At 39.0% G+C, this 15,167-nt stretch overlaps 1 protein-coding gene across 1 annotated transcript in view; it reads left to right on the top strand.

Annotated features, from left to right (window-relative positions):
* LAMA4 (laminin subunit alpha 4) overlaps positions 1-15,167 on the top strand; it is a 105,148-nt gene that overhangs the window by 81,994 nt on the left and 7,987 nt on the right. Inside the window, exons 26-35 of the mRNA XM_074580923.1 lie at positions 3,234-3,369; positions 5,259-5,396; positions 6,901-7,034; positions 8,353-8,517; positions 9,212-9,365; positions 10,088-10,281; positions 11,857-12,046; positions 12,915-13,070; positions 13,869-14,028; positions 15,016-15,146. Of these exons, the coding sequence (XP_074437024.1) occupies positions 3,234-3,369; positions 5,259-5,396; positions 6,901-7,034; positions 8,353-8,517; positions 9,212-9,365; positions 10,088-10,281; positions 11,857-12,046; positions 12,915-13,070; positions 13,869-14,028; positions 15,016-15,146 (1,558 nt within the window). The remainder of the gene's footprint in view (positions 1-3,233; positions 3,370-5,258; positions 5,397-6,900; positions 7,035-8,352; positions 8,518-9,211; positions 9,366-10,087; positions 10,282-11,856; positions 12,047-12,914; positions 13,071-13,868; positions 14,029-15,015; positions 15,147-15,167) is intronic.

Here is a 15,167-nt window from a genome sequence, read left to right on the forward strand (position 1 = left end):
TCAGACACTCTTCTAAGTGTCTGTCAGAGCTCTGAAGTACCAAGGATTAGGTTTGATCCAGCACAGGTAAACTCTGCTGGAACTGGTCTAGTTTTAGTAAGGGTAACAGAAACTGTTGTCTTCTAAAAACAAAAAGGCATTTTCAAAGAATATATGAATACACAGAATCACTATTCCTCCTCGCTCTGCAAAAGGTGATCTTGGTAAAATAGCAATGCACTAGCTAAAGGATCAAAACCCTCTACCAACTGCATTTTCAAATCTAAAGATGATATTTTTCCTACTACACACTTCAGTTCTGATCCGTCTCAGGTTCTCTCTAGACCCAAATTAGCTGGCTCTGTGTAGGCGTGGGAAGAAAAGAAAAAGTCTCATTTTCCCATCGTACCATTTGACAGAAGCCAAGTTTAATCTCAGTAGACTGTATAACTCTCATTTCCTGCAGTGGGAATCCGCTGGATCAGGGTTGCACTCTGCGAGAGCAGACTGGCTGCTTGAAGACGAGTATGCTCTTCTGACAGGCAATATTCATTCCCGGGGTCAGACAGCAAGGCCAGTATTTTCAGATGGGCTCCAGCTGCTGTTTCAAGTGTCACAACTGCTAACAGAAATACCATCTCTCTTTAAAATGTTTTTTAAAAAGGAAGATAGCAAATGTTGCACAATGGTTTCTAGGAATTAGTGATAAATCTCCTGAAACCTTATTTTGTTGTCAGGACAGCTTGTTGAATCGATAAATTATGTCTGAGATATAAAATACTTACAGATTAAGCTTTTAAGATAGGGACAAACTTAATGCAAATGAAAATGCTGCCTTTCAATCCCACAAAATTAATTGAACATGCAAACAAAATGGTGGGCAAGGGAGAAGCAGAGTATATAATTTATCTGGCCTTTCTAATAGTTCTTTACAAAGGTCTGTCATAAGGAGCTATTAAGAAAACTAGTGGGGTGGAGAGGGGAAAGGCTGCAGTGGAATAGAAAGCAGCTGGGAAAGAGAAAATAAGACATAGTAGTAACTCTTCAATTTTCACAATATAAAAAGTCTACAGCACATGCCCAGAGGATTTCTCTTAGGGCTGGTATTAAATACATTAATGATCTAGAAACAAAGGACAAAAGGATGGTGAAAATTACTTTGGTTAATCAAGCCTAGAGAACACTGAAAAACCTAGAAATCTAGGCAATTGAACAGCTCAATTGCAGATGAGACTTGTTCACAAATGTGGGATACAAGATGAATCACATAAATCATGCCTGCAGTTTTCTGAATGAATTGTGGTTATTCTGCAAACCACCTGGAAGGTACTGTCAAAGCAGGAAAAATAGCATCTCAGTAAAAAATCTGTATCAGAAAAAATCCATAGGCATTGTAAAAATACAATCAATTATAATATTGAAAAATGTATACAGCAATTATTTAAGCAGGGCTACACCTTTGTTATTGTATACAGCTTTGGTTGTTATGGCAAGGTTGAAAGCAAAAAGTACGGTCCCAATGTGGTGACATCATTCCATTTCTATCAGGAGTGTAAGTCAGAATTATATCATCTAGTGATGATCTACTATCTCTCTACTACAGCTATCCACGACTGATATTTATGCTTCCCTTTCCTAGACAGACTTACATTTAACTGACATCGGAGGGCAGCAGCGGAGGGCGGGGGGGCAGAAACTAGCTCTAGTCTTAGAGGAGGAGTTTAATATTCTTTCAAAGCAGCGTATTTTTATTCACTTCAACAGCACTTTTCCTCTGTCAAGCGCCTTTTTTCCCAAATAAATGAATCTGCAAGTACCACTATATGTTATTTTTCTCCCACCTAAGACACCGCATAAAGCAGAAAGCTAAGAGAAGGTAAGAGCACTGGGCACTGGGAACTGTTAAGAAACAAACTCAGAAGCCTTTCTTTAGGTTAAAGCCTATTTTCTATAGTTCTTGTTGCTCCTAGAAAATGTTAAGTTAATGGCACTTAACAGAAAGGCATATTTGTGGCATTCAGCCAGTCACATGGTCAATCAGAGTAGAGCTGGTTGACTGATACCCCACACTTTAATTCAAATCCCAGTGAGGATGGCAGGAGCCTTCCTGTTGATTTTGTTTCCTGCTGATTTCACTGAGGAGCAGATTAAGCCCCTGCAGTGCTCCTCCCCTCACCTTATTTCAGACGTGTACATGTACATCTGCGCTGCTTCGCCTGATGGTCCATTTTTGCCAATGTAGAAAAATAATCATTTCCAGAGCCTGATTCACCCATTGTGTTTCCAACGTCTACCTTACAATGAGATAACTCATAGACAATTAGCACAGAACCAGATGTCAACACTGTCAGTATCATCACATGTAAGGTGAGAAGAATCCCACTGCTAAGGTACATCCTGTTGAAAGAAGGAAGACTGTTTACAGGTAGCCAGGTCAAAACTATGGATTTCACATTCACTCCTTCAGTGTATTCATTCCCTATTTATCTCCTGGACTGGTACCCAGTAGATCCCATGTCATTTCCTTGCCCTACCACAGACCCTCTGTGATTTTAGGAAAATTACTTCTTCTTCATATACCTTGAGTATTGTGAGGATAAATTCAATTGTATTTGCCCAGTGCCATAATGATGTGATATCTTGGTGAGGGCTGGAGTTGGAAAACTTGGAGCAGTGAGTAGGAGCAGTTGGGTCACACTGCTGTGCTAGCTACCATAAATCTGACATAAAAAGAATCCTGGCAGCCCACCTACTGCTCTCATTTACAATTATGTAAACACACTCATCAGCAAGAAGAATTTACTCTTACTTCCCTGATCTCTGTTACTATTGTTTGTTAAGAAATAAAGATCTATTTGCTTCCAAAGGCAAGAATGGAGCTTGCTAGTAAAAGCAAGACAGGAAAAATAAACCAAAACTTTTCTAAAATGATAAAAAAATGAGATAGAAATCCATTCTATTTTAAAATAAGTCTTTTCATTTCATCAGCTATTTATGAAGTTACACTATATGGATCTCCTCTCTGAATTCTCCTATATTTCTCCCCATAACATTTATTACAACTTGTGCATCTAGACTTTTCAAAACACATAACGTGGTTAATTAGTTGTTTTACATAAAGATGCAGGAATTGTGCACTAGTGAGGCAAATGATTGAGGCTCTTCCAAGTTTTTTAGAACACCTTGGTGAAAAAAGTCAGTTCAGAATGGCAAGCCTACCTAACTGCAGCTTGTTTGGCATTGTTTTCCAACAGCATTAGCTCACATCTGGCAGGAAGTATCGGCTTTAAAGGCTGTATGAAAGGTTTCCAGTTCCAAAAGAAGGATTTCAACTTGTTAGAAGAACCAGGAACCCTGGGAATCAGCTATGGGTGCCCAGAGGATTCATTGGTAAGCATAACATCATTTGTGAGATAATAAGAAAAATTTGGTAATGGATACAGCGGTGAGCTTGAGTTTTACTCCAAACAATAGAAAGGAAGTCTTCAACCAAGGAAATGACAAAGCATTCATTGCCTGGCGGGGGTTGGGGGGGGGGTGGGGGTGTATGTAAGTCTGCTGATATTACTACCCAATTTTCACCCTGAATTACAGCACAAGGTGTTTCACTTGATATTCTTACCATATGCAAGATCGCAATGTGAAAGCTGGATCTGAAATAAATTTCATGTTGTATTCATAAAGGAAATATTCCGACATAATTTGTTTTTTCTTAAAGAAACAAGGAGAATTGTCCTCACATGCAGATGTATGAAATGAAAAAGACAGCAAGATATTCATCCTTCAAATGAGTCGTCCCCTTAAGTCAGGCCAGCTCTTCCTCTGTGAAACACAAACCAACTGCACCAGCATGAACACTGAGAAAATTGCCATTTCATTTCTGATCCCTTACATGGTTATTCATTTGTCCATTACAATGCATGGCTGGTAAAGCTAAACAGTGTTTGTGGTCTTTATCCTACAGCCATGTCTATCCAAAACCGTACTGTGAACCTGTGGAGATGAAGGAGCCCACCACTTGTAGAACTCATCATGCAATCTCACCCCCTGTCAGCAAGGAAGCTAGCTGCAATTTGTCCTATCTTGGACCCAGTTTTACTCCTGAGACTCAGAGGGCTATAGACCACCATGTCAACACCCCGCCACCCTGCCCCAGCACTCAGTGCAGCACGCAAACTAATATATCACATGTTGGGATGGTGACTCAGTGCCACACAGCTCAGACAGGGGCTTGAGTTCCCTCTGCTTCTAGACTTCATGCTCACTAACATCAGCAGGCGTAGGATCATAGAATCATAGAATCATAGAATCATAGAATTGCTGAGGTTGGAAGGGACCTTTAAGATCATTGAGTCCAATCTTTAACCTACCCTGACAAAAGCCACTTCTAAACCACGTCCCTAAGTGCCCCATCTACCCTTTTTTTAAACACCTCCAGGGATGGTGAATCCACCACCTCCCTGGGCAGCCTGTTCCAATGTTTAATAACCCTTTCAGTGAAAAAATATTTCCTAATATCCAGTCTAAACCTCCCCTGATGTAACTTGAACCCGTTTCCTCTCATCCTATCACTTGTCACCAGGGAGAAGAGGTCAGCCCCCATCTCTCTACAACCTCCTTTCAGGTAGTTGTAGAGGGTGATGAGGTCTCCCCTCAGCCTCCTCTTCTCCAAGCTAAACAACCCCAGCTCCCTCAGTCGTTCTTCATAAGGTTTGTCCTCCAGACCCCTCACCAGCTTTGTAGCCCTTCTCTGGACACGCTCCAACACCTCAATGTCCCCCTTGTAGCGAGGGGCCCAAAACTGAACGCAGTACTCGAGGTGGGGCCTCACCAGTGCCGAGTACAGGGGGATGATCACTTCCCTAGTCCGGCTCACCACACTATTCCTGATACAGGCTAGGATGCTGTTGGCCTTCTTGGCTACCTGGGCACACTGCTGGCTCATATTCAGCCGGCAGTCAACCAACACCCCCAGGTCCTTTTCTGCCGGGCTGCTTTTGAGCCACTCTGCCCCAATCCTGTAGCGCCGCATGGGGCCAAGAATCCCAGAAAACTTAGAACAATTTGACTTACACTGTCTAAAATGGCTACACTTTGTGGGATTTTCACAGGGTGTGAGGGAAATGCTATATAAATTAGGTTAAGACACGCAGGAAAAACTGAAGGCTTTACAGAACTGAACTGGCTGCATCTTTAAAAACAAATAAATAGCCTCATTCTTTTTATGATTTGAATGTTTCCTGAGGTTTACTTGTAATTTTGTTTTATTTAATACACAGATGTCCCGCAAAGCATATTTCAATGGAGAGAGCTTCATTGCATCAAGCCAAAAAGTGTCTCTCTTTACTGAATTTGAAGGAGGCTTTAATTTCCGGACATTGCAGCCCAACGGGCTGCTGTTTTATTATTCTGAAGGAGTGAGTATATATTTCTCTACAGTTTGTTTTATTTTACCCTTGCACTGTTTCCCAAGAGAATACTAGAGGAATAATACAGTTTTTACTGCAATATAGAAGCATTCATTGATGACCTCATTTTCACAGTTTGCATTTGATCTATAGATAAAAACCAGCAATGCTTAGATATTATTTTCATGTTAAGAAGAGAATTTGATCATATGCCTAGAATTAACATGCATCCATTTGTGCTCAATAAAGTCCTTAGGGCAGAAATGCACAGTGGATCTTGCTGAGCTCAGCAGCATTGCAATCCCTATTTGGACCTCTAGGTGCTACCAAAGTACAAATAATATTGAGGGCGTGACATCTTCCATCCAGAGACAATCTCCTAAAAGCAAAGACAAAGTTTGTTTGAATAAGTGGGGTGGTATTTTGAGCATTGCTGAGTTGACAGAAATCAGTCAGCTGCCTGTGTTCCCAGATGGTACTTAGACCTCCATGTGTGACTGGGAAAAGCTGCACTTGAGAATGGCTCCTTGCAGCTATGGGAAGCCAGACTGCTCTAAATGCCCCCTCAGAGGTGTGACATGGGCAGAAATAGAGACTTGCACTTTCAAAATGTTGTGTGAGCCAGAGCGATTCCAAGATCCTGCAGGCTCAGACTGACATCTGCAGCAAGCATGAGCTGAGATGACAGAACATTTGCAACCACCCCCAAGTGTCTGTTCTGCCATACTCGCAGAAGCTCATCAGCAGTGCAGCAGGGAAGGCTGTATGACACCGATAACCACTCCTGAACTTTTACAATTTACAGCTTGGAGTATTACCTTAAATTGAAATCAGTAACCATGTCAGTTATCCACATCGTTTGCATAAATGAGGCCTTATACACACCACTTCTGGTTTTAACTCAAAAGCTCTGATCCTATGAGGTGGCAAGTGCCCTACTTAACAAATGGAGGTTCAGCTATTTAGCACTTGACAGAATGAGACAGGATGTTTCCTAGGAGCACACAGTGGCAATGCCTGCCTAATGGAACAGACAATTCTCCTGCTATGTGGCACGGTATCACCTTATGCCTGACCCAGATAGCAGATCTTATATCTGAGATAATTTTGAGTGATTGATCTGAGGGTCTGATCACAGGGAATTTGGAAAAGAAAAAAAATGTATTAGTCTTATGACAGCAGGAATCTTGCAGTAACAGCTGCTCTATACAGTACCAGAAACACAAACGAAATGTAAACATCATACATCCTTGCTAGACGGAAGGAGCTCATGTGACAGATACATGAGACATAATCAGCAGCCAAATTCTCAGAATTCAGGCTTAAAAAACAGCAAGAATATCAATTCTAATGAGATCATCTCCTGTTTTGCTTCTCAGTGTACCTTTCTGCAAATAAAGCACAAATGGGGAAAACAGCAGGAAGGGAAATAAATAAACCAGGAAAATGTACAGAACTGTTAATTTTTCTGTGTTACCCTTGCTTATGAAGATGGGTTTATTCTGTATTTCAGTCAGATGTATTATCCATCTCCATGGACAGAGGTGCTGTGGTTTTAAATGCAAGTGGAACCAAAATTCAATCACCAGACCGAAATTACAACGATGGAAAAACCCACTTCATCATGACTTCTGTCACCCCAGAAAGGTAAAGCTGTCAGGCATCTTTCATTCCCTACCTTTAGAATATAAATATTTCTTGTAAAGCATGTTATCATTCAATATTCACTTTCAAAGTGATGTTTAAGTGGGGTTTTTTAAGTGATATTTTTAACTGATCAATTCAGTTAAAAAAATACAAAAGCCAAAAATCGATGTGACTGAAAACTGGCCAGCTTGGCCTGAGCACAAGATGTTGGGAATTTTTAGTAAAACTAAAATAATAGTTTTTCTAAAAGCTTAGTCCTTTTTTTGTCCTCAGGTATGAAAGCAGTTTAATATAATTTAAGAGTACCATGAGATTAATTTTTCAGCAGGATTGATTGTTCTGATTTGTCAAAGCAATCCCAAATTGACCCTGAAGCAATTGAGGCATCTTCACAAAAAGCCTTCATTTGGGATATATGCAGTGGAACATGTTCAAAATACTTCTAGTACTGACAGACAAAAATGTAAGACTAAATACAGCAGTAGGAGATAAGTCTCTCTATGTGCTTCTTAAAAAAAACTGAAAGCATTGTTTTATTGGTATGTTTTACTGTTGTTTTCTAAGTTTAAAATTTTCTTAGAAGGTCAAATAACGAAAGCAACTTTCTTCAAGAATCCTGCCTACACAGATACAACCAGGTCATTCACAGTTTTCTAATGCAAACAGAGGTTTGTACCTATGACTTCTAACATCCAAGAAACATAGTTTGAAAAGCTGAAGGTGCAAAAAAGTGCCTTGGAATAGTCTTGGGGACGGTCATGTTTCCCTGAGTGTGCTGAATTATGAACTTGCCAAACAAAATCAGTGTCTGATGGTTTACTTATACTCAGTTTCTTATTAAAGGAATAGAATCCTTCCTGACTTCTGCAGCAATTAATGAGTTGCAAAATGAGATTAGGTAAAAAACATTGTATAAGTTCAAACATCAGTGTACTGTGATGAAAGAGATGGAAAATGGGATAAGGGCATAACGAAAAAACGATTAGAATGTGCTTAGATCTTATTTTACCCAAATGGTGGCTCCATCCATTTATTAGCAATGCTTAGTTTCTGTATTCTTTGCTGAATAGACTGTATTTTTTAACTTTACAATTAACCCCAGGGTATTATGAAATCCATGGGCCTCTGGACTCAACTTTGCAAGTGAGTTATTGCACTGCTACTTGTTGCACAGCTGGAAGCAAGAAGGTCTTCTTATGACTTTAAGCGTACCATTCAGTGATGTATACACTGAGTGGAGCATTTTGGGCTCATGTAATATGCTGTCTAACCACCATTGACGTTTCCAAAACTATCCTACAAAATGGATGTTTTGCAGATATGAGCTGACTGTTGATGACAAGAAACAAAGCAAGAAGAACCCAGCAAAGGACAGAGCAGGGAAAAGCCCAGACAGCGTCAAGAAGTTTTATTTTGGCGGCTCTCCCTTCAGAACGCAGCAAGCCAACTTCACTGGCTGCATAAGCAACGCTTACTTCACTAGGTGTGTAGCATCCTCCCAAATGCATTACCAGACAGTCGCTGCCTGACAGCTTGAATAGTAGCTCAAGAGAACTGATTTATTGTCACAATAAAAATCCCTGTCTCATTTGGTGAGATGACAGCATGTGTGAATGAGTTTCTTACCTTATTTTCCATGGAATATGTTGGCACAGACCTGCTAGGTTAAGATATTGTTAAAGTGAGAATAACTTGATGTAAATCAGCTTTCAGTACTGCACCTGCTAATGCTGCTGGTGCAATGTATAATTTTCATAGCTGTAATTTGCATTTATATTATGTAGCTTTCAGCTCTGCCTTTGAAACAAAATGATATTACGGCATCTCACAGAAGCTGGGGAAGTTAGGAGTTTGGTCATGTGAAAATGGTCAGAATTGGTTGATCTTAATCGCTTTATGAAATGTTCTTATATAGAAGATTTTAAAGCAAATTTGATGCTGCAGATTGATACTCTCTGCTTATGCAAGCATGGATACAACAGGCAGAGGTAGTATAGGCTGTCCACATTACCCAAACATTGACTTATAAATCTGTACTTTTATCCATGATCCAAGAATTAAAAAAAAGCCCATCCAAACACCATTTAAACTATAAATTTAAAATTCTATGATTTTTATGAAGACAATTCCAACACTTGGAAAAAAGCTGTTCTTGTCATCGTCTCTTTGAAACATAGGTTGGATCGAGAGGTTGAAGTGGAAGATTTCCAGCAGTACTCTGAGAAAGTTCAGGCTTCGTTGTATGGATGCCCTATTGAATCTCCTCCGGTTGCTCTTCTCCACAAGAAAGCAAAAAACTCATCAAAAGCCAAAGGAAACCGTAATAAAAAGGTTTGCTACAAATTGCCACAGTACCACCCTAGAGTTTTCCAAAGTTGATACATACTGTGCCATGACTGGGAATTCTTCAAATCACAGATCCAAAATGTACCACATGAAAACTATTTGAGATATATGAAGAAAAGGATCCTGTTCCTTTACATACTCCATCACTGCAAATGACTGCCCTGGCCCAACCTATCTAGCCTTGTATCATTCTCTTGCTAGAACCGTTAAACAAAATTTATGACATCTTCAAAAAAGTACTGCAGAAACAAGCCTTCTTGATTTCCTCTGTATCCTAAAGGCAATAAGCTTGCTTCTGTTCTCGGCAACTTCTGTATGTCTCTCTCTACTGGGCAGAATTAGTACACATTAATATAAATGTGAAAAAAAAATTTCTTCTAATATGCAGAACTTTTAGTCCAAATATGTCCTCTCATGCTTACAGTATAGCTGATATCACCAAAAGCAGAGAGGAAAAGATTCAATTAGAAAAACTGCAAAAGAACTGAATTGTAATTATGTTAGCTACACAAGTATTCTGTTTATCCCTTCTTTTGCCCTGCATCAGCATCTACAGTAGATCTGTCCACAGAAAATTTGACTTGGAACCATTCCTGGTATTTTTGTAAGGAAAAAATACATTACTAGCTTAGATAGAAATTATACTGTTATTTTATTATGTCCAATCTTAGTTACAATTTCTGGTTAATGGTTATCTTTCTATGAAGGTGGGAAGAGATAAAGACAAGATTTCACAGCCTTCAACTGGCCTCAAAAAACTGTATCAAGAAGTGAATATGCAAAGAGACCCTCAGTGCCACTTGCCCATGAATCCCAAGGCAACCGAACATGCCTATCAGTTTGGAGGAACAGCAAACAGCCGGCAAGAATTTGATCACATACCAAAAGATTTCAGTCAAAGGTAAAGGGACCTTAGAAATAAAAATTAAATATATGGGGGAGGAGAAAGATATATTTAAAATTTTTTAAAAAAGGACACATTTTTGCTGTTACCCTGGCTTTTCCCTATATATCTTATGCCAATTTTTGTATAGAGCATGTTGTTAGGATATATTAAAAGGTGTTTCAGTTGAGTAAGAGCAATAGAAAGAATCTGTTTGCAGTCACATCCCTCTTGTGGAGTCTTCACCTGCATTGTATATTAACAAAATGTGTCTCCTTGCCTATTTGTATGAAAACTCTGAGGATGTTAGTTCTATACAAGCAATGCTCCTTTTGTCTCTCTACACAAGAAGCAATGGCATTAGAGCAGAGCTGGAAATTAACACAACAGTTCACCAAGAAATTAAGCGGTTACATGTTGAGTGGACCTTGTCAGCTGTTTAATGGTTAGGAATCTACACAGTGCAGTAGGACATAAAGCTATGAAAACCATGTCCAATTCAAGCCATAACGGAAATGTAAGTAGCTAATAAAGAGTCCAGATATTGTGGGGATTTAATTCCCAGGCTCTCACAGAATATGCCATATGGTATGTTATGACCAACAAAGGATTTTGGTTTAATACTTTATGAATTTATAAAAGACTATAAATTCAACAACACAGCACTTCCTGGAAGCATACCAGACCACTAACTCAGAAGAGAAGAGTGCTATTTCCTGATTTAAATAAAAAAAAGCATTACTTTTTTTTTAATTCAATAGTGTTTTACTTAGGGCAGTCCTGACGGTGCCCATATGAAGAAGGAAATCCCAAACTCTTATATGTCTCTTCATCCCTACAAGACATACTTGTTTTACAACTGTTATTACAGCTTCATCATTGTAATGTCCATTTTAAAAAACCAATGACTTGTGGTGTTTTAAAACAACTGATATTGGCAAGGGCTTAAGTGTGTGTGAAATGTACACACACATGCAATGGGGAACATATAGATCCTTCAGGCAATACAAAGAATGGAAGCTAGGCTAGTCACCTGACATGAGAGGCAGGAGTAATCAGTTCCAGCACTGTCCTACACCAGTACAGCTTTGCCATTTTTTAGACCCAAAGTAATAATACCAATCACTCAAGAAATCTTCACTGTTGGCAGTCTCAAACTAACTCAGTGTAACTTGCCATGTTGTCTTGGATTTCAGAAGGAACCACAAGGAAGGAGAAGCTTAGCTGGCATAACATTAAAGATTTGTGAACTGTTGGGCCTCCATACCATCACAGTTAAAAAGTCCCCCGATGTTGATGTTCAACAGGAATGAAAATGTGGTGTACATAGTGTTAGTTATATGTGGTCTGTGTTGATTTTATTCACTCCAGAGATTTTACTTTTTGAAAACAAGTTCCTTGCAAGGCAGCTTATTCTCCAACTTTGACTTCTACTCCAGAAACCAGTATGGAATGTTTCTTGGAAACACCACTTCCATAAAGGAAATGTATATTCCTTTGGATGAGAGGAAAATCTCTGTTTTCCTTTGCCTGCAGTTTGATTTAAGTCCATTATATCTGCTCTAATTTTAATATTCTGTTTCTGTGTGCCAGAGCTCAGTTCTCTATCAGTCTGAAAACTCACTCATCTCATGGAATGATTTTCTACGTCTCAGATCAAAAAGAGACTAACTTCATGGCCCTTTTTGTTGCTCATGGCCGACTCATTTTTATGTTTAATGCTGGTCATCAGAAGATAAGGATTAAGAGCCAAGAGAAATACAATGACGGCCTTTGGCATAATGTAAGTAAAACAAAGCAATCATTATGATAGCACATGCTATCAAGGCTGCAGTAAAGACATGGCTGATGCGACAGTTTAGAGAGTTTTCATTCATGTCTTCATAACCACACCTATATGTTAAGAAACGACTGCCAATATTTTTGAATCTTCTATGCAGCATTTTATCAAGTCATTAACTTGGAACAAGAAAGTGAGTCAGCTATAAAAATCCAGCAATTCCCAACACTAACAGCTGAACAGAAGTGACTGAAACAAGTAGAATAGTGAGGCAATTAAGAGTTAAGTTAGCTAGAAAAGGAACGACTAGGATAACTTTGTTCAGCAAATTTCTTTGAAGTGCCTAAGCAAGGAGCACAGCTGTCTTAGGCTCCCTCTGTGAACATAAAAAGACAATTTTAGGGGTCAAGGTGAATTTCCCTCTGTAGGTACCTCTCTCTCCTCAATGACTACAGAGAAAGTCTACAGTTACTAAGCTCCTAACTTGGGCACTTAAGTGTTTAAAGCAGGCTGGATGAATCCAGACCATAAAACTGGCAAAGAACATGAAAATGCTAACAGTGATAGCTCTGTAGCAATGAATCATATATGCTAATATAAAATGGGCAGATCCCAGTAGACCTTGTGACACCTTGATTACCTCTACCTTGTACACCAAAATGTAAGAAAGATAGCAGTTTTACTATCTAACCTTTGCATGAATGTGAAAAGAGAGGGTTGTCCAGCAAAGAATATAGGCAGTTAATAAAACAGGCTTTGAGAGTATCACTCACAAGCTTTTCTTCTCAAACTTCTTATCTTATTGCACTGCACAGGAATGTTCCTTCAACAGATGAAACTGATCTTCCAAATTTTTCTTCTTCCTTTCTAGGTGATATTTATTAGAGGGAAAAATATTGGTCGCTTGATAATTGATGGCCTCCGAGTACTGGAAGAACCTTTCAGTGGTAATGCTAATAACTGGCAAGTCACTGAACCACTCTATATTGGGGGTGTAGCTCCCGGAAAAGCTGTAAAAAATATCCAGGTAAAGCAAATACCCATTACATCATCCCATACCTTTATGCACAGCTAATGCAAAAGCTGACGATAGGGATGGATTCAGGAAAAAGCATTTTATGATATGAATCCTCAGCATGCTGAGGAGCACGCAGCTCAGTTCAAGTGGATAGGAAAGCTCCCACAGGTCTGGGCTGGCAGCAGCTGGGCTAGACTTCCATAGACCTGAGGAATGGAGAAATCCTAGTTACATCCGAGCTTAGATAAGACAGGTAAAGTTAGGTGAGATTAGTTTCACCCTAAGGTCTGAGATATAGATGAGTTTCAGAAAGATTTTAGTGTTGTCTTAGTATCTCTGTTTTAAGACAGTACCTACAAGTCAAGATTCTATTCTATATCTTGGTACTGAAGTGTATGGAAAGGAGAGTTAAAGCAAACATGAATATAACCAAGTCTCTTTCAAGGTAATCTTTAGTGTTACATGCCTTACACAATAGATACACTACTCAGAAAAAGTAAACCCTTGTCTTGCCTTGAGGGTATGAGAATATGAGCACTGCCTTGCGCTAGTTGCACATTGTTTCTCACAGTTAGTAAGGATTGTTTGAGAAACACAAGTTGGAGTTACCTTGAAGTCATCAGAGAGATATGAGCAGCTACAAAAAGCATCTGTCCTGCTTCTCTTCTCTGGAAACTGGTTTTTAATTCAAAACAGACAAAACCAGACAATCACAGCCTTACGGCTCATAAACAAATAAGGACAGAAGAATTTACTTCCTTCCACAAGCACAGTATCTACTTAATTATGCTTTTTTTCCCCCCTCAGATTAACTCTGTCTACAGTTTTAGTGGTTGTCTCAGCAATTTACAGCTCAATGGAAGATCAATTACTTCAGCTTCGCAGACATTTAGTGTAACGCCATGCTTTGAAGGACCATCGGAAGCAGGAACATACTTTTCATCAGAAGGAGGATATGTGGTCCTCGGTAATATACTACTAAACAAATGCATCCCATAATAAGACTGCAGTGTTCACTGTGCTTCAGAATGGCATATTTTACTAAATGATGTGGTAATTTCTGAGGCTATGAGTTGTAAGGATTATTAGACACAGATCATTATTGTGGTAAGCAGCTGATGTTGACAGGTCACAACTACAAGGTTGTTACATAAATACATCTGTATGTATGTATTTCAAATAATTAGAATAATTTCACAAGGGAACAGATTATACTATGGTAAAAATTATCATAGACATATAGAAGTCAATGTGGCTAAGACAAAGTATACCAGCAAATGGTCATCCTTTATTTTTTTAATTAATAAAACAACATGTAATTCAAAAATCCTAAGGAAAGGCTTTCTGCATGTCTTGATAATGAACAGCATGACAGAACACATCTCTTCTGTCATTTAGGCCTGCTGTGTTCCAGGAAGTGTTTTAGGAGGGTTTTTTGGTCACATAGGCTCTGATCTGAACAGAAAAGGAAACTGCACAACCCTATTCATTGGCAACACCAAGAAGAATTAGACGGTGTTTCTAATTTGCTCCCTGGCCTGCCACCAGATTGAAAAAGGGAGTTTCTTCTACTGAGTCATCAAAGCTCAAGGGAACTCCCACTCACTGTGGGACTGCTGAATTGCACAATAAGAAACTGCCAAAAAATACAGATAATTTACTTTCTGCTAAGAAATATTTTTAAACAAAATACATTTTTTTAAATAATGAGAAAAATAAAGAAAGCTTTATTAGTACCCCAAGCAAATATAATCAAAACGAAAGTCGAAATGGGTCATTGACAGCACACCATGCCATCTCTTCAAGTATGTGTACTGGCACACATTTCAATAGTTTTAAAGACAGGACAAATAAGTTCCCCCCTGGGCTTTGAACTTCTATTTTGATTTTGAATAAAAGTCCAATTTCATCACTAACTCAGTACAAAAAGAATGTTCTTCTTTTTACCTTGCAGATGAATCCTTCAGTTTAGGCCTGAAATTTGAAGTTGTTTTTGAAATACGTCCCCGAAGCAGCTCAGGAATTCTACTGCATGGTCACAGCGTGAATGGAGAGTACCTGAATATGCACATGAGAAATGGACAGGTATAATGAAGGTCACATTTC

Source organism: Larus michahellis, chromosome 3 (assembly GCF_964199755.1).
Source record: "Larus michahellis chromosome 3, bLarMic1.1, whole genome shotgun sequence".
NCBI lineage: Eukaryota > Metazoa > Chordata > Aves > Charadriiformes > Laridae > Larus > Larus michahellis.